Source organism: Lepisma saccharinum, chromosome 29 (genome assembly GCF_977018435.1).
Source record: "Lepisma saccharinum chromosome 29, izLepSacc3.1, whole genome shotgun sequence".
Taxonomy (NCBI): Eukaryota; Metazoa; Arthropoda; class Insecta; order Zygentoma; family Lepismatidae; genus Lepisma; species Lepisma saccharinum.
In genome coordinates this window covers 14,396,568-14,417,771 of record NC_139257.1, presented here as the reverse complement: position 1 = coordinate 14,417,771, position 21,204 = coordinate 14,396,568, and the positions used below count along the sequence as shown (strand labels likewise).

At 38.4% G+C, this 21,204-nt stretch overlaps 1 protein-coding gene across 1 annotated transcript in view; it reads right to left on the bottom strand.

The window, feature by feature from the left end:
* LOC145981595 (venom carboxylesterase-6-like) overlaps positions 1-21,204 on the bottom strand; it is a 72,432-nt gene that overhangs the window by 13,717 nt on the left and 37,511 nt on the right. Inside the window, exons 4-5 of the mRNA XM_083114958.1 lie at positions 8,205-8,390; positions 5,931-6,121 (exon numbers count right to left, since the gene is read on the bottom strand). Coding sequence (XP_082971084.1) covers positions 5,931-6,121; positions 8,205-8,390 — 377 coding nt within the window. The remainder of the gene's footprint in view (positions 1-5,930; positions 6,122-8,204; positions 8,391-21,204) is intronic.

Below are 21,204 nucleotides of genomic sequence, written 5' to 3'. Positions count from 1 at the left end.
CAGACAAAATGGCCGACTTTTTGGAGCCAAAAACACCCCCGGAATTTTCTCCTTGTCAGTGACGTGCACTGAGGAGTAGCTAGTCTAAAGCTGAGATTTCATTATTTATGAAATGGGAACGAATTATGTGCAGACAAAAATATTGTGCTTTCTTTTTTCAAATATGGAATAGCTATTTAATGATTAAATAACAAATATTTTCTCACGCTGTCTTCCCTCTCGTTTTAGTAGTGTTTTGTTTATCCTAAATACACTAATCCCTTGGCCTCCAATTAAAAAATGGGTAAGCTAAACAGTCATAAATACGGATGTATTTTTTTTGGGCAAGAGAAGGCGCATTCTAATTGTTGTTGGTTTGGTTTATTTTACTTCGCTTCTCCGTAACTTTTGTCTAATCGCGAAGATGATACAATAAAATTGATGAAGGAACAGACACAAAGAACACCAATGGCCAAGGCGAGATTCGAACTCTGGATCTCTGGCTTAGTAGTCAAATCAAATCCTTTTTTTTTACTTTCGAAAGGGGGGTGGGAGTTACGCGTACTTCTTTTTAGTAGTCATTCCTCATTTCGCAATCTTTTCTTGTCTTTAACGTTCTTTTTTAAGGAATACTGGGCGCTAAAGGGGGCCTATTATATGATTGGATTAAAAAAAATACATTTAATGTTATTTTTCGTATGGTCTCCTTTGGTGGATTATTGTGTTTTATGACAGCGTGTCCATAAATATACTGTCATACTTTAAAGTGGTATTACGTCGCTTTGGATAATCGTATTTAAATTAAATTGGTGCATTTGAAAGAAAAACTCAAATATTTTATTTTGCAACTCATAGACATTGAATGTGGCCCCCACGAGTGGCCCTGCAGACATCAAGGCGATATTCCTATTCATGCCACACACGCTCCAACATATCCACAGGGATGGACTGGATTGCAGAAGTGATGCGAATTTGCAGTTCTTTCAGGTTTTGAAGCAATGGGGGTACATAGACACAATCTTTTATGTAACCCCATAAAAAAAAAGTCACAGACCGGCAAGTCAGGTGACCTCGGCGGCCAATTGTAGAAGACCATCACCAAACTCTGCGTGGAATGATAAAACACACCAACACGTTCACCAAACTCTGCGTGTAATGATATTCTAAAATACACCAACTACGTTCTTAAATCTTCTGGAATAACAACACAATTTTAAAGGAAAACATTCACATGTAACCTGCCTGCCTGCTAAATATCCAACAATGAACCTGCATCGTCCATTGTTGTCAGGAGTGAATTTATTTCAGTTTCTATGTTTGTTCTCGTTCATTGTTGTCCATTGCTGATATTGGTGTCCATTGTTGACATGCACAAAATATTTGAGTTTTTCTTTCAAATGTCACCAATTTAATTTAAAAACGATTATCCAAAGCGACGTAATACCACTTTAAAGTATGACAGTATATTTATGGACACGGTGTACTTTCAGTTCATATTTTAAATCAGTAGGGTAAATATATTTGGAGCCTTCATGTGTTAACATGCAGGCAAGTTTTGTACACTTTTGAGACAAAAGATCAGATGTATCGGCGTCGCCAAAAACTTTTATAGGGGCGGTCAGGCCATTGATAAAACTAGAATAGTAGAAATAACAACATTTGTTATTATTATTATTATTATTGTCTTGATTATTATGATATAATAACTATTATAAACCACTGAAAATAAACACACTTTTTTTCCAAATTTATTATTATTATATCGTTGGGGAGAGACTTCTAATCGATCCACCGAATTAGTGAATATCCACTTCATACAGTTAGTGTATTTTATTTTGTTGTTAACTTCATGTCCAAGAAAAATATATATATTTGATAAAATTTTAGTAATAAAGTTCTGTTGTTTCGCTTCACCTCATAGAACTCACTTTTTTTTTGGAATTTTGAAAACTGTGGAACCATTTATTAGTTTAGTTTAAATGGTAAAATATGAAAGCATAGCCTGGTTACTGAATTTAACACTAACTGTTTCGATCTAACGCTGTTTTTACTTTGATTATTCTGTACGAATATTAACTAGTCGTTCATTCTTCAATTAACAATAAAAGTAACGAGCTCCAGATATGACATTTTTTTTCGAACTTGAAATAAACTATGCCTATTCCTAGGGGTGATCGACTGAAGGGTTCGAACCCCCTCCCGAAGCCCATGTTCAGTTGGCATGTCTCTAAGCTTACTAATATCAAGCAAGAAATCGAAAAATTCACTACGATGTTCAAGCTGCTCAAATCTCTTGGAGCTAAAATAAGCACGTCTCGGACATGCTAATAAAAATCAACTTTGTACCGTGTTTGCGGATCTTCAACAGTTTCGTCAGAATGGAACTACTGCTTCTTTCGATTTCGGACCTGTATAGTATTGTCTATCTTTGGATCGTCTATATCTAAATTTGATGAAATTCTTTCGCATCAACTAAGTACAGTGGTGCGATTAGAGGGGGGGGGGGGCATTATTTCTCGCCACTTGTGCCTCCGCACTATGCTAAACCTTATCTACAAAGAAAAATATACTGTATTCCCCCCATCAGTTTTGGCACCTTGCCCGCCCCCCTGTTTTTGGAACCCAGTCGCCGGCACTGACTATGTAACTGGAATATTTCATCACTTCTTATTTCAAAGTGCTCTGATATATTTGCAAGAAATCTAACAGCATCTATCACATCGACATTAATGTTTTGTAGATATTTGCTCACTACATTTATGTGGAGTAAAAATTGAGCCTATTTCGAACAAGTTTTATCAGTACAACCAAGTTTTCAATAGGCTTATTTTTTCTTTTCTTCCAATTTTGCCGCCCTAGAAATTTGCCGCTCTAGGCGGGGCGGTTCGCCTCGTCCCCCCCACCCCCTCCGCCGGCCCTGCTTGTATCAGTAAGACAATATATCAATCAGCAAAAGTCATTAAGAAAAGCTGGTTGCCAAATGTTAATATTTTTTGTGCTAAACAGCGATACTGCGAACGCGTACTTAACAATTCTAATAATCAGGTTGGCGTTAGAGAAGAATTTTACAAGAAACAGATGTTATCAATATTTTAACATTACATAACACAGAGGCCTCGCGGATATAGTTCGCACAGGGCCTCGCGTTCCCTAACGGCGGCCCTGATTGTCAGCATCAGAAATCAGCTGGGGTTAATGGTACAACTGCACACGCAGTCCTGCGGAAAGCACACCCACAGGTCGGGATGCAGGCGGACACAAAAGCAACTGTCAAAAACAGAAGTACGCTTGGCAACGTTGCTTCGGGAGAGCGATGTGATCTCTTCAGCTTTTACTTCGCAACTGAGGTTGTTGACACCCATCGGACCACACACCCCCGAAAATGATTGGGGGCCAGAAATAGCCTTCAAGGTCAGTCGCCAGTTGGAGTTGCGTTCAGTATAACTCCCTCGTCGCGTGGGGGGAGGGCTGAATGTTCAAATCCTATTGGATCTTTCAAACTACACTCTTACGAACAAAGGAAGAAACCCAAGAATAGACTAACTCTAATTAGGATCTGGCCATATCACACAAACACACTCATTCACACCCAATTATGAAATAATAATGCACTTAATTAATTACTCATAATTATATCAAAACATATAATAACAAATACTGTTTGTAACACTATCGAATAAAAGAGTAAGAAGTAAAGTGCTCCCCTGTGCTTTGCACCACGCCATAGGCGTATAGGGGGTGTGGAGGTAGGGCCCCACACTATCTTGATCACGGCTTAAGGGGGGTGATGTGATCAGCACCACGCCCCTGGCCGCCTTTACCCCTCGGCGTTTCCTCCAGTTAGCCACTTTATACGACGCTGGGTGGGTGCCGGAGCCGCTTGAACAGGTGGAAGAAATCCAGGTTCTCCCCCACCGGGGTTCGAACCCAGGTCTCTCGCATGGTATAGTGGAACCACAAGGAAAGAAACCTGCGCAGACCCCATCGCGCTGGTGGGTGGGGGAAAAAGACAGGAGGAAGGAGCCTTCAGAGCGGCCAACGTCAGTGTTGCCAGACCTATTGATTTCTCGGTAGGATTCCATAATAAACAATTGCTATGGCACCTTCCACGGCCTGCTCAAAAATAAGTTTCCTGGCCACCTTACTTGAACATGGAGGGGAGAGTGGAACTCCACTCAGCCATGAAAAGTGCTGTTTGAACTGTGAAATTATGCCAAACGATGTGCTAGGACATTATTATTATTTTATTACTACATTACCATGGGCGTCCGGAAGGGGGGGCGTGCCCCCCCTGGAAAATGAAAGTCAACCAAAAATTATATATTTTTCACATATAATTTCATTTCAGCTGCAATAATGTGTGTTAATTATTGCATGAATATGATACATTGAAATTTAAGCAATGTTTTTTGAGGGAACAACACTATTATTGGAGAAAATGTGCCTTCTTTGCCCCCCCTGGAAAAAATACCTTTCTTTCCCCTGCCTGGAAAAAATCCTGCGGACGTCCATGTACATTACTATTTTTAGATGGTTGTATTTTATCCCACCCGAAAATCTATTTCTATTTTAGTTATTTTACGTCGCTTTTGTGCCTCTACGGGTAAGTACGACAACAAGGATGAATGAAAATCTGATGAAATGAATGAAGTGACACAAACACAGTGAAACGTCCTTGCCTTACTAAGTAGAAATACTGACTTCGTAGCGTGGGCAAATTATTTTATATATGTATGTGTGTGTGTGTGTGTGTCTATTATATATTAAATGCAGCAACATAGAGGCAGCATAACTGACGAATAAAGTATGTGAGTGTTAATAACAAGAAATTTGCTACAGAACGAAGCGGCATAGTTCAATTATTAAGGAAATAATGCACCCCCTCCCCCGTAGTTGCTTGGAACTTTCATCGGCTTGAAAATACTTAATTTTCTAGCCTTTATATACTATTCTATACTTAAATACTTAATTTTCTACAAAATTATATAGCGGCATTTACGTCCAGAAGGAAGTGCAAGGATGGTCGCCACCCCCTCCCCTTCTGGAAAATGAATGTTGACATAAAAGTACCTATTATTTCACACGTATGAGTTGATTTCAGTCACTGTAATTAACATCCATTATTATAATAGGGATGTAGGAACGTGATAATTTCAAACTCAAGTGGTGTTTTCTGAGAGGGCAACATTATACGGGGTAATATGCCTCGTTTACCCGCCTGATAAAAATACATTGCTTCCCCCTCGCTGGAAAAAATCCGCAGACATCCTCTTGCACCCCCTTCCCCCATTGCGCACGCCTATGCCGCCCCCGAGAAGGTCGATCATCGGATTTTGTAGCAGATCTTCTGGTTTCCCAAGGAAGAATCTCCCGATTTTTTCAAGTCTGACCTGGCAACACTGCCCCGAGCACCGATAACTGCAGGGAAGATGCGCCAACGCTTTGGACAGAAGGTTTTTTTCCTTGTGGTCGAGCTATAGTCAGACGCCCTAACGACCAAGCTTCCGCGACTTTCTATCGTTAGACACTATCAAATGATGTCGTCATTTGCTAAATTACATAATCTACCAAAATGTAAAGCTATATATATATATAATATAAAGCTAGCATAGAAATTCTTGCCTCCCTGGTTTTGACAACTAGAATGTGTTTTATTTCGCTATTGACATCTTGGCTGGATGCTGGGAGCAGAAAATTCCAATCGCGCTAGAGAGAGGTATTACGACTACACAATACCTTTTTATTTTTTAAAATAAAGGCCTAACTGTAACAGTCCTTCCTATTTGCGATCTTAAGAAAACAAACAAATATAAAAATATTCCTTGATACAAGCTATAGTTAAGTAAACTACAAGTAGAAAGAACATACGAAAACGGTAAATATCTACGTGGCAGCCACTCACCAGACGATCACACAATATGTATTCTATATATGATTTATTATAGACTCACGAAGTGTCCAGGGAACGTGTTAATGACGTCATAGGCGTCCTTCTTCCGCAAGCACTTGACCAGCTCCTTGGAGGGGGCTGTGGGACACCCCACGAGGGCTGCCTGCAGCTGGGCCCTTCTCCTGGGCTCCTTCATCATTCCCCAGGGACAAAACGCAGACCCGCTCTGGGAGATGGCCCTGTGGAACAGTCCTGAGGGATAAACATTGCATTAAGGATCAAGAATTTTAACTGTCCTTCTATTTCTGCCAACAAATGCAAACGTTTACATTTGATATGCAAATAGATCAATTCAAAAAGAGCATAATTTCTAGGATGGTACTTGTAGCGTCTAAGGCGAAGTTTCTCCCATCTGTTCGACCACCAGTGCAGAAAATGTAAACTGAAATATATGTCCTAAAGCCCACTTTACACGGAAGCATTTTCATTGATATTTTTGCTAACACTAAATGCTATGTAAATGATTCCAAAAAATCTTATAGCAAACAGTACTTTACACGGAAGCATATCATGGAACATTTGGGTTAGCTTAGCGATTACGGGAGAAAACGATACATTGATACGTGTATATACCAGCAAAGAAGTGGATTCGCCTGGTTCCTGCTAGGGGGTGGAGGCAACACAAACTCAAGGGGCCGGACGGTCGTGCCATCTGCACGATATGTGGGGAAGAGGAGACGAGGGCTCACATCCTACATGAGTGTGTTTGGTCGGCGCCCCTCAGACAACGCAAATGGCGGGACAGTGCAAGGGACCGCATTGAACAGACAATCCAGGCTGTATGAGGGAGGAGGGGAGTGATATAACGGATGCGAACATCAAAGCCCTGGGCTCCTATTTACATTCAGTTTGGAGGGAGCGCGGGAAAATGCTGCAAGGAGTCAGTGAAAGTGAAGGGTACGGAACAGCAGTGGCTCAGCCATAGGCAATGATATATACATAAGGGTTGGATAAAAAGTAAAGGAATGTCAGACGAGGAAGTATAGTGAGTGGGAGCGATTGTATGTTATTCAGTCAAAAACAGCAGTGCTCTGAAGCAGAGGACGAGAGTGCAAGCGCCCTAACAATATGTTTAGGCAAGAAGAACAACGTCTCTCAGGCAGACGGCCAACGCAGCCTCCTACTGCACCTTCTTGCAACACCACCTTCGTCTCGCATTAAGAAGGAAGCGATGGCACGGTGTCCCATCATCCTGCTTGACAATGCAAGGTGTCACACTGACGGCGCTCCTGCATAACTGGTAGTGCGAGGTACTGGAACATCCGCCGAATTCACCGGTATGAGACCGTGTGATTACGACCTTTTTACCAAAATGAAGGAACCACTGGGCGGGAAGCACTACGACACGCGCGAAGCCATCATACGTGCTATAGGGCGGTCACTGCGGGATATCGACAGAGATGGACGCGCTGACGGTGTACGACGCCTTCCATACGTGTGGCAGAAGGTCGTAGAGATGGGGGGCGATTACATTGAAGGATTGTAACACGTTCTCCTCTGCCAATACAGTCAAGTACCAATTATACCAGTGTTGCCATTACTTTTTATCCAACCCTTGTGTATATATACATATAGCCATCTTAGGGATGGGGCGACCGTGTACTGCGTGCATAGTTGTGAAGGTAGTGATAGTGAGCAATCTCAAATATTAGAAGAGGGACATATTGCCATTTATACATGTGCATATGTATTTTTTCTAAATGTTTCTGTTTATAAATGTTTCTAAATGTATGATCAATGGGGCGTATGTTTAAGGCGGGGTCTTTATATAACAGTATTGTAGGATACGCACAGCCCAAGGGCTTCTATCTAAAACATCAATAAATATCTTATCTTATAAGCACGAAAGATACGTCCAGTTACACCATCTACAGTGAGTGAGTGCACGGTATTCACAGTTGAAGAAACTGAAATATTATTCCATATGTGTACTGTGTACGCTATAAAGCATGTGTTTAAGCAGCGCCGTTGCTTTGTACCTAAAAACTTTTTATAGGAAATGTTATTCCTCTTGGTTCAACAGTTATCGGCTTTTAAAAATGTGAAGTGATACATTGTTTACATCTCACACGGCCGCCAATACATCTGCACTCGTGACCTAGACGTCGCTTCTGATTGGTTATTCTACGAAAACAGGACCGATTCTATCCTTGAGAAATGCCATAAAATATGCCATGGCACCTGAAATGCCAGAAGATTTTTAATTTTACAAGGTAACATTTTGGTCATGGCATATAAAGCGGCATCAATTTGCAGTTGATGGCGATTCACTCACCTGCAGAGAGCGGCGAGAGGAGGTGTAGGTGGGTGCTGGCCCCCCCGGCACTCTGCCCGAAGATGGTGACGCTGTTGGGGTCCCCTCCGAAGGCCTCGATGTTGTCCCTCACCCACCGCAGTGCTGCCACCTGGTCCTTCATCCCGTAGTTCCCAGAGGACTCTGCATCTTCTGTGCTTAGGAAGCCTGGACAGAAGTAATTTGATCTTCAAGAATATTTCTACTGAATAGCAACTGAGAGAAATTGAAAGGCTGGACATAAAAGACATTTGCACATACAAATACATGAAAGTTACCAATTATTAGGGGTATGCGGAACAGAATTTTTTTGGTCGGGGCGGGAAAATGTTTAAATCCGGACATTCGGGACGGAAAAAAAGATCGCAATTTCCCGACAAAGTCGGGAAATTTTAGGGAAATGTTCGAAATTTCGCAAACCTCTGGAAATCTCGAATTCTACACATCTTTTTCACCTTAAGTGATTGTTTTTGCATTTCTGGAATAAAAACTAACAATTTCCGATAAGTTCCGGACGCTTACAATGCAGAAAACGTCGGGAATTAACGACTTTTTAAAATAACCATTCGGTATTTCCCAACTGCTCTGGATCCCAAAATGTCGGGATCTGGATGACATTTTTTTCCCGATTCCGGTCCCGACTTTTCGGGATCCCGCACACCCCTACTAATCATTAATGAACTATGTACATGTATATGTGATATTATGTGATATTATCATTTGCTGAATATTGAAGTCAGTAGGGTCAGTTGAGGGGATATGCCCATAAAATAACACAAGATTGACAACACGACCCTAAGAAGAAAATAAAATGTCTGTTACAAACTTCCTAGCTCAATTTTTTAAACTAATTATTCATTCATTACTTAACACGAACAAAAACTGTACAATCTCCAAGAACTAATAATCTCCACACACTAGTTAAAAGCTGAGGCTGTAAAGAGGCACTCAGCACAGAACAGACACAGGACAGAACTAACCCATATAGGAAAATAGTGTCCATAGATCCAGACGCCAAAACCTCGTATGCCTGCAAGAAGCGGTTATCGGAATGTAGCACTGGGAAGTGAGATTGATTTTTGGGTGTCTTACCCGATGGCCCACTCATCATTACACCCCTTCAATGTGCGAGAAAGATCTTATACAGTTTCTGTTTTATTACTGGCAAAAGCGGCCACCGTGGCAAAGTGGTTAGCACACCGCGCTACGACGCCATTGATCTCGGGTTCGAATCTAGGCCCGGGCATGGCTGTTCTTTGTGAATGTCTATTCGTCAATGTCATATCATCACTCATCCTGGGGTGCAAGGGGTGATCCTTCCACGTAGGACACCCAATTGTCAACCTCACTTCCAGTACACCCTGGACTGCATCTTGCAGTCTAACGAGGCTCTGGCGTCTGTGTTTTGTCCATATGTGTGCTGAGTGCCCCTGTACAGCCTTAGTTTTTATATAAGTCAGAATGTTTTAATGTCTTAGTAAATGACATTACATTTAGGTGAAGTTAAGAGGATGTACCCCGTATAACCTGACGGATGCGAAATAGCCTTCAAGTGCAGCTGCACCCAAAAATTCAAATTCGATTCAATTCACTCATCCTCATCTTCGCGATTAGCCAAAAATGGCAAGAGAATAAAAAGTAAAATTAACCAAATCAATCAATCAATACTGGTTAAAAGATAATTTGTAGGAACATCTTACACGTTGATAGAATGTTTTCATAGGGAAACCAGAGTGGCGCGTGAAAGCACATCATATTCGGTTGGAAGAAGTTCTTCATTAACATTTCGTGACCATTACTCCATGTATCTGTAAACTTACGTGTACGAGAACAGGCATGGCTGCTAATGCGAGCTGCTAGTGACAGTCTTAGCAACTTGGGATATGCGTGTATATGCTAACAGCACCAAACCTGACCTGCCTAACCCATCCACATCAGTTGAGACTGATTTATAGGTAACTCAATTCTGCGTAATTCCCGGCAAAATATTATTTAGAAACATGTTAATTGAACCTTATTTGTACGTAATGCGTTTATACCTAATTCGGCGTTGTACTAATTTTCATGAAATACAGTTGATTTGTACGTAACCAAGCTACAACGTCACAGTAGTGACAGTTGCTACTGGTTGGCCATGGAGAACAGCAAGAGGAAAAGTTACACGCTTGACCAGGAAGTAAAATTTATACAGGAAGTACATAAAACTAAAAATGAAATAGCTCCAGATTTAAACATCGCTTATTCTACTCTTTGCACAGTCATTAGTAAAAAGAATTGCTATTTTAGACGATTATTTAAAATTGGGTAGTAAAACTATAAAACTATAGTGTCTAGTATCAAAGTGTTCACTAATAAAGCGGTAAATGTAATGTAAAGAATCAAACTATTACATTCGTTAATTTACTACTTTATGATGGAAACAACATGTATTATATATATATATATATATATATATATATATATATATAATATATATATATATATATATATATATATACAGGGTGTCATTTTAATGGCGCCCACGGACCACAGATTCGTATAGAGGACATCAAAACAAACAACTTTTCCCAGTAACATTTTTCTCGTTGGTGCGTCGATTCGACGCTACAGCCGTTCAAAAAAGACCGTTTTGCCGCCTGGATGCTGGCAACCCAACACAACATTTGATCGTACCTGTGACGTCATATCCTCCGGCGAAACAGCGCACGGCAGGGTTGCAAAGAACACACAAATGTTGTAAAAAATGACAAACTAACTAACTAACTAACTCTCTAGCCTTCTTAAACCCGAAGGTTCATGGCTGCAGCAACACAGGCCTTCCATCTGTCCCTATCTTGAGCAAGATCTATATACTCTTTCCCATCCCTACCGATTTCCCTTAGGTCCATCGCAACGTTGTCCCTCCATCTTCGTCTTGGCCTTCCTACAGGTCTCTTACCATCTGGTTTCCCAACTAGAATCCTGTAAACTCCTCTTTCCTCTCCCATTCGTGCCACATGGCCTGCCCACCTAAGTCTTCTTGATTTAATTATTCTAATAATATCTGGACACGAGTACAAATTATGTAGTTCTAAATTATGTAACCTTCTCCACTCACCTGTCTCCTCATCCCTTTTAGGTCCAAATATTTTCCTAAGGATCTTATTTTCAAATACTCTCAATTTATGTTCCTCTTTCAATGTAAGGGACCAAGTTTCACACCCATATAATACTACAGGCAAAATTACTGTTTTGTATATTTTAACTTTTAGTTTCTTAGATATTAAACGAGAAGACAAAAGTTTATGAAGAGAGAAGTAACATGCATTTCCTGAATTAAGTCTACTTTTTATTTCCTCTTTAATATAATTTTCATTTGTTAATATTACTCCTAAGTATTTGAATTTGGAAACTGGTTCAAACGAGTTGTTATCAATAATTAGATTTTGATTATTACCTAACACTTGGTTTCGGCCTGTAAGCATATATTTAGTTTTCTCTTTGTTAACTTCCAAACCTATCTCTTTACCAGTTTTGAAAAATATTTTAGCATTATTCTTAATTGTATTCACATCATCCCCCAGTAAGTCTACATCATCTGCATATGCTAACAACTGAGTCACACCATTTAATTTTAGTCCTTCTTTAGTTTCTCTTACCTTCCTTACAGCATATTCTAAGGCAAAATTAAAGAGCAATGGAGATAATGCATCTCCTTGTTTTAACCCATCATGAATTGTAAATTTGTCAGACACATTATTACCCACACGAATTTTACTTTCTGTTTCACTGGTGCATATTTTTATCATACTAACAAGCTTCTTAGGTATTCCAAACTCTACTAATATATTATATAATTTATCTCTTTTGACCGAATCATATGCTTTTTTGAAATCAATGAATAGCTGATGGACATTTTGATTATATTCCCACTTTTTTTCAAGTGTCTGTCTGATGTGAAAAATTTGATCTGTAGTTGATCGGTTACGTTTAAATCCACATTGATAATCACCTATAATTTCATTAGCATATGGGGTTAGTCTTGTTAAAAGAATGTTAGACAATATTTTGTATGTTGTTGAGAGTAGAGAAATTCCACGGTAATTACTGCAGTTCATTTTATCACCTTTTTTAAACACAGGAACAATTATGGATTCTTTCCACTGTTGAGGGATTTCTTCTTTATTCCATATTAAACAAATTAATTTATGAATTTGACATATTAATGAATTTCCACCATATTTAATTAACTCAGCTGGTATTAAATCAATGCCAGGTGCTTTGTTATTCTTTAGCCTTTTAATAGCATCTTTAACTTCAGTCAAGTTAGGTTCTGGAACTAAAGGTTCTGCTGTGTGGACTTCATTTACTTCTGATTTATCTCCTACATGGACATTTAAAAGGTCATTAAAGTAGTTCTTCCATCTATTTAGAATATCGCTTGGGTCAGCTAGAAAATCACCGTCTTTATCTTTTATCAAGTTTACTTTAGGTTGCCACCCTTTTCTAAATTCATTTACACCTTTATATAAATCTCTGATATTTTTATTTTTGCTGTTTGTTTCAATTTCGTTAATTTTGCTTTTCAAGTAATCTCTTTTTTTACTTCTAAACGTGCGGTTAACTTCTCGCTTTATTCTATTATAATTGCTTAGATTTGTATCATCAGAGTTATTTAACCACCTAAGTCTAGCCTGATTTCTTATTTCTATTAGATTATGACATTCATTATCAAACCATGGCTTACTTTTTCTTGGTTTATGGTATCCTATACTTTCTTTAGCTGCTGATTCTATTGCATTACGTATGTGCTCCCAATTCTTATTTACGTCTGTTTCATTTATATTTTCATCATCATTTAAATCCTGCAAAACATCAAATCTATGTCAAAAAAATGACAAACTACCAACCACATTATTAGCTGTAAAACGAAGCGAGAAACGCGTCCAGCAGACCGAACATCATAGCCTACCAGCCAGAAGATCAGCAGTCATCTCAGGGGAGGGGAAATGAAACCAACGATATGAGAAATGGTAAAAAACGTATTCAAAATGAAATGTCAATGTCGGATTTTGTCTCAGCCTACATCTAAAATATCAAGAACTATAAATTTTATTGGACTTACAGCTTACACGTGGCTGTTTACGCCCAACTACATGTCAAATATTTGCAAATCTCGTTGCAAGGTTGATATCTACAGGTTTGTGTCCAGATGCCATGCGGTACTTTTGTGCTGATAACGGAAGTATCCGAGGTTCACGTTGTTACATTACGACTAAAACACGTACAACCACAGTAACAATCTAATGATGAATCAGTACCGAATATACTGCCCTGTTCACAGATACAAACTATTACATGTGTATCCGGTGCATAGATATACACATAGTCGTCTTAGAGCTTGTAGTATTACTACTACTTATATCCCTGTATTTTCAATCATTTTTGCCACTTGCCTCATAATGCTCTGAATATACATTATATTATCTGTTGCTTACGTTTGGAATTTTGAGTTCTTTCATTTCTATTTTGTTATCTGTTCAGTGTGTCACAGACAATAAGTATCACAAGGACGAAGTGGATAGACTAAATTATAGATGCCAACTTGGTAACTAGATTTGCAAATATTTGACATGTAAGCTGAGACAAAATTCGACATGACCACTTCCACTTGAATTTTATTTTCTTTCTACCATTTTTCGTATCGTTTGTTTACTTCCTGTTAGGTTACAGAACGTGTTTTCTCGTTTTGTGTTAAGGTACATAATGTGGCTGATTGTAGCTATGTCATTTTTCACAGAGTATGTGTGTTCCTGGCAACCCTGGAACGCATCGCTTCACGACGGGATATGACGTCACAAATGCAATCAAATGTTGTGTGTGGTTGCCAGCATTCAGGCGGCAAAACGGGCTTTTTTGAACGACTGTAGCGCCGAAATGACGCACCAACGAGAAAAATGTTACTGAGAAAAGTTGTTTGTTTTGATGTCCTCTATACGTTTCCGTGGTCCGTGGGCGCCATTAAAATGACACCCTGTATATATATATATCTTGTTCCTTTAAATATATACAATTACAATATTTTAATAATGACATGATATGGCATGGTATCTAAATCTGATTCATAAGTAATTCTCATTTATACGTATTATTTTCTCTTCACCTTGACATACATATAACTCAGGTTCAACTGTAATAGCATAAATAAGCATATAAATAGGTTAAGTTTTGTGTATTTAAGCTACTATATGCGTACGTGGATAGGTAAGGCAAGTCAGGTTTGGTGTTGTAGCATATATTTCAAAGTTGCTAAGGCGAAAGCATTTCCTTTAACATTTTTGCTAGCATAAAAGTAGTATAAAAGTATATAGGATAAACCCGAGAAAGGAAGAGCCCCCCTCATGCAGATTTTGCTATACTTAAAACTTGCTCAACATGTTCATATGAGTTTTTTGCTCTAGTGTAGCACCCTGCCTAACCCAAGGATTTTGGAAAAATTCCCGAAGGGGATTTTTCAGAAAAGAAGAGCTCTTCTCATGCAGATTTGCTACACTTAAAACTTGCTCAACATGTTCATATGAGTTTTTTTGCTCTAGTGTAGCACCCTGCCTAACCCAAGGATTTTGTAAAAATGCCCTCGGGAATTTTTCAGAAAAGAAGAGCTCCCCTCAGATTGATTTGCCTATACTTAAAACAGTGCCAAGTTCCCATATGATTTTATTGTTTATAGTGTGTTTTTTCTGTCAAAATCTTGAATTGATATACAGCTCATAGGTATTGGGTCTTAGAACTTAGTGGAGTGTTGTGCATATCAGCTCAGCTATTAACTGCTGTTATGCAGGCAAAAATTGCCTGATCAATACAATGGGAGAGAGGCGGACAAACATAATTTATTGCTTCCATGTTTTTATAATCTTTTGATCAGTCCCATGTTTCGGCCAGCAATAAATTATTGCATGCCCGGGAGTTGTATGCCAGCAGATATAATCTATATTGTGTCTTTTCAGAGAGAAATAACATATTATTCATCATCATTAGTAAATGCCTGGGAGATTATATCTGTTGACATTACCTACACTGTGCCTTTTCCGAGGGAAATTACATGTCATTTGTCATGGAACTCAAAGAGAAATTCTTATCTACACTATGCTCTTTTCAGGAAAATTACTTACCATCTATCATATTGATGAAATTCCTAGTATTGCCTTCTCGGATATTGTCATGCAAACTGGTTTGGTCTTGTCGCAACAGAATAATTGCAATATTTCTTTATTTAGGCTTTTTGGCAGATGTGCTGTGTTATTTGGGGGTAGGTAATATATATAAAAGCTTTTCTGCCACGAGCAGAGGTGCTATAAAATGGGTAGGTAATATATTTTCTGACGGCAAAGTGTTGTTTTATATCCAAAGGGCCTCTGTGTTTGAATCGGCCCTCTAGAATTGTTCTGTGACCCTCTCATTTCTTATATCATAAACATATGATTTTTCACCTATGAGAATAACACTACATATGGTGTCATCAGGTAATGCCTCATGGAATTCACAGATAATTTTAATATTTGTCCTGTCATTCACCACAACTTGTTTTCTTTTTGAGATGTTGATTACAAACATGGGTCTCTGTGTTTTGAATTCATCTGGTGTGTAATACATGTCAGTATTGCCAGTAGTGACCCTTTTGAATGCCGTAAATGCCTCATATAATTTAAGGAAATCATCCTTGGACATGTCTAAATTATAATTTTCTCTAGGAAATACCTCATTTCTGCCATTTTTAAGATATATGTTCTTGATGTTGCAGTTATCAAATCTACTTGAATTTTTTTCCTGATTATTGTGTCTCCCAGTCTGAAACAGTACCACCACAAAATCAGGCATGTCATATTGTATACTGGAGAATGAATTTGTAGCATCAAACTCATAATAAGTACCAGCGGCAGGCTTCTGTACACATTGATATGTATAAAATTGTAAAGGTACTTGTGGATTTTTTATTATATCAGCTTTGTATTTAAGAGCATAACTGGCCTCATATTCAACAACTGGGATTCTTAGCTCCATAGTCTGAATAATGCATTTGCCTTCATCAGGTAGGGTATTGGGCAGAGCTTCCCCTGTAGAGTTTAATGTGCTGTACCTCATCAAAGCATTATTATCATTGGCAGCTCTTCTAAATGTAATTCTTAAACCACCCTTCCACATAATATCTTTGTAATCTGAGAAGAATCCTGGCAATAGGCGCATAGGGAACAGCACTGTGTGGTTCTTAGATAATATCTTATCACCAGCCTCAAATCCACCTATTTTGTAGTAAGAAGCCTCGGTTTTGGATAATTTTAATGTGGCCAAAGCTGTGGAGGTAATGCCGGGATAATCTATTCTGTTTATAACAACGCCATGCTTTCTGATCTCAATTTCAGAGAACAGATGCGGCACAAAATTGTCCACCAATCTTATATTTGAATTTGCCGGATAATCTGTTCCATCGAGCTTTACAACATCAAATTTGATGTATAGATCTGCTCTGTGGGGGTGTATAAAGCCATCCCCTACATCAAGATCAACCTCAATTTCTGTGTTGGGTTGATTTAAATTTGCAAATGTCCTCCTGTTTGGGGGGAATGATTGTAGCTCATAACTCTCAATATTTTCAATTTTCTTCTTGTATGTATTTTTATTTAAATATTAATCTCTATGATAGCAGTTGTTGTGGCTCCAGCAAAATCAACTAATTCTTCTTTTTCATTAGTGACCATCAATTCAATATAATCTATTCTATTTTGGCACACAGGAAAATATAATGTTGGGGATGGAGTGTAGATGATTGGCTCCATAAATTCAGAATTAGGTTTGAATGTTGCAATGATGCCAGTTTGTTTGTGAGTGCCTACGCCATTTGATTTGGTGATCATACCCTCAGCCACATTACAGTGAATATTCAGAGTCTCTATGGCTAAGAATTTAGGTATATTAATAGCAGTGTGTTTGATGGCTGGTTCAAGTTTTGTGCTGTTCTCAAAGCCTAACAGCTCTCCTATAGTACCCAGATCCACTGTTTCTGTAGCAGATACAATCTCTACTCTGTGAGTGACAGAATTTTGACTTAACACTACACCTCTGGGTAATTGAGCATTTAGAGTGGACAGATTATATTGCCCTGGAGTGATGACAATTTTTTGATCCCCTACTGCAATTTTGTTGTTGTGGTGTGTAATATTAGGGATCAAGTACATGCCGTAAAATGCTCTGAGAGCTATTGTTTTGGGATACACTATATCATCATGCAATTTGAGTTTCAATATTGAATTTTGGCTGGTGAGATGGAATACTCCCATGATGTTTCAGATACAACAGGGCTTTTTGAAAATTTTCAATTGATGGTTTATTTATTTGAGACATATATCTGAGAACAGATAAACACAAATGTCCGCAATTAACATCTTTGAAATTTTGAACACGGGCATTATTGTAATAAAGATTAGTTGATTTTAGATATTTTATTAAATTTTCAGGTGGAACACCTCCAAATGAATCAAACACAAATGCCTCATTTTTTAAATATTTAAGATAACAGATCCAGTGAGTGCCCTGATTTTTGTACTTATCCAAATTAACAATGCCACACTCTTTGTTGAGTGGTTGTTCTGGTAAAGAATCAGACATGTACACACCTCTAAAATTTTTGATGCCCAGTGGCTTGATTAAAGCTTCAATATCTTGGTTTGTAAGCGGCTCTTGTTTTTTTTAAACTTATTCATAGCTCTCTTAACACCTTTGCCTTTTTTCTCCATGGCCAGGTTATGGCGCCTCTGCTCATCTAATTCTGCCCTATTTTTCTTGGCATCTATTACTGTTTTTGCTATGGCGGCTGATCCCCCAGCCAAGCTCCCAACAGCCCCGAGAGCAGCTAAGATGGCAGGGATGGTAAATATAAATCCACCCACATGTGATTTTTTTCTTGATTGCTGTAATTTTTTTAATTGGGGGGTACTAAGCAACAATTTCATACCATGTCCCTTTGCAATACAAGAATTTTTTTCTTGCGCTGCTTTTTGGTCAAGAGACTGTCAATAGTTTTAAGAGATTTGAGACCTGCATAAGGTATTTGATACATAACACCCTTGGCCTTCATCCTAGGTTTATTATATACATATTCACAGCCCCCACCCCAGTTTCTGTTTGGTGTTCATAGCTATGGTGGTTCCCAATGCTGCTATTTTTTCACTTAAAGAAGCATCTTTGCTTACAAATCTACCAAATGCAGCCTCTTCTAATTTCTTGTCTGCAACATGTCTCTTGTCAAGATCAGAATGTGTGTTGTATGCTATGTCATGGTCTCTACAAGCAGCATCTAGGGGATTTACACCAGGATCCCCTCTGTTTAATCTATGATCCAATTTTGTGCCTGGACCACAATACTGATAGCCTGGAATATGTAGTTCAAATGGTAGCTTGTTTATAATGTCATTAACCAAACCCCGACCCTCAGAAATATTCCAAAATTTAGGTGGTAGAGTATTAATAATTTTTATAAGATATCCAATCCCCTTAGTGTCATTTACTATAAAATTAGACAATTTTGTGCTTATCATGTCCATAATTCCAACTTTTTCATTGTAAAAATTGTGGTTGCCAGCATTTTCCTCCCCAGCTATCACCAATAACCTATCCACAAGTTTCCTGACATCATCAACCCACACAAATTCTTTAGGCAGGGTGTTGTATTGTTTGATTCCACTGCCAGTCTTGATCTGTGACCATATGGGCTTGATTAAATTATTGTATTTTGCCCCACTGCTAGACTTGACTCTTTTTTGTGTGGGATCATTGTTCTGGTATAGAGCATCTGATTTTATTAATATTTCTTTGTAATATTCATAATCTTGATCTGTATAGCTGCCAGGCCTTTTCCTAGTCATCAGTTCCCACAATCCAGGTGTGCCGGGGTACTTAACAAAAGCACCTTTTTCTCCAAGACGAGATTCTGAATAAACAATCAGATCATCCCCCATAAATGTTACTCTGAAATTGCCAATTCTATGTATGATGCTACCATCAAGCTCTGTGTCAGCATATAAGCCAAACACCTCATCTTTATTGTCTTTAGGTGTGGTTAAATATTTTTGAGCAAGAAGACCCAATTCAATAGGATCCTGAGTAGCTTCAATTCTTCTAGGAGCAATAGGACTAGGTGTATGAATACTGGAAAGTGGGGTGAATGGATAATCTAAAATGTTCCTAGCAGCTACAGGCACAAGCTCTGTGATCAAATTTTGATTTTGCTCTGTAACAGTTCTGATATTTTTACCAAATTCACTAATAGCATCAATAATAGGTTGTTCTGTTTGCTTGTGTTGTTCATAGATTCCTCGGTTCTGTGATTTCCATCCCTTAAATCTTTTTACAAGATAATCTTTTAATTTAAGATCATCAATGATTGGATTAGAAAATGTGTTGTGTAAATCATCAGGAATTGTCAGATCAACTTCTAAGAACAGGCCATAGTCACTGTCATCAAAATCCTTAAGATCTTCAATATTGAAATCTTCAACCCACTCAAGCCCTGCATATGGCAATTTATCCATCATAGCATAACCATACAGGCTGTTGGCGTCTACATACAGTATATAATTTGATGGCAGTGCTGGATCATAATCAGGAATATATTTGTTATTTGCTCTGGCATATCTCTGAGAACATTGCACCATGCCTCCTCTTATACATTGTTCCATAAACAGATACATATCTTGATCTTGGATCAGATCCAATTGCATTTTAGTGCTTAAAAACATTGCAGACCATGCTAGGCCTGGTGCACTGTAAACATACATTGGATCCAGCTTATAATTTTCCATGGAAGATTTTCTAAATGCCTGAAGTATATCAGCTAAGAGAGTGACATCAAGTTTTAAATATGCCTTGTGATAATCACCAAATGTCTGGCATTTTAAATTGTTCCACATCAACTGGGCATGGTGATAATCATCATCAGTAATTCCAGATGCTCTGAGTTTGCTGTAGAACTCTTGTTGTGGTGGCAGAGAACACTCATCAAATTTAGAAAAATCTGTAACATAATCATATGGATATACACCCTTCCGCCTAATTAATTTCAGGTCCTGATTTGGAAACAAAGCACATGTGATTTTGAATTGATCATCAGATAATTGAGTGGCCAGTGTAGCCAGGCTAGCAGATAAAATTCTGTAAGAATCAAGAAATCTTATGTGAATAGGAACACCATTAACTTTAATTATTTTGCTAATGGCAATATATTTCTCATCATTTTCAGCTAAAATGTTTAAATTCTGCTTGTCAAACCCCTCGTATCTGATCAAATGATGAAAATCATAATTGGATGCTCCATGGCAAAATATGGGGACAAATTTTGGTCTCTGGATCTTAATATTACAGCTATTACACAGGGGCATTTTGAATTTACCATCTGTATGAGAATGATGTTTCACCTTGATATTTATATCTGAAAATTCAGAATCACATACCGGGCATTTTTCTGCATTGTTGAAATCTTCAATCTGTTTCTCTGTTAAAGGCAACATGGGTTTTGATTTTAATAGAACATTAGATGCTATGTCATGGCACTCATTTTCTATTCTATGTGCAAATATTTTGATGGCATCTGGTCCCATGTATAAGTGCGGCTCACTAGCTACACCATCCTGTACAATCACATAACAAAAGCTGGAAGGTTCATGTAGCTGGTATGGTGTAATTGAAGATTCTTCAGGATCTGGATTGCAGAATGCAAGAGGTTTGAGGTTTGATTCAAAATCAGAGACAATATATGCTGGGTGTTCCAACAAGGCTTCAAACTTTTTGAATTTGCAATTTTCACTTGGATTGGGCATCACCATATGAACAGGTTTATGGTTGCCACAGTATGCTCAATTAACTTATTTTTTGCAATTTCTGCACTCTCTTCACGAACCCCTTTTATTATTTTTTTACCATCAAATACACTTAAACATCTTCTGCACAACTT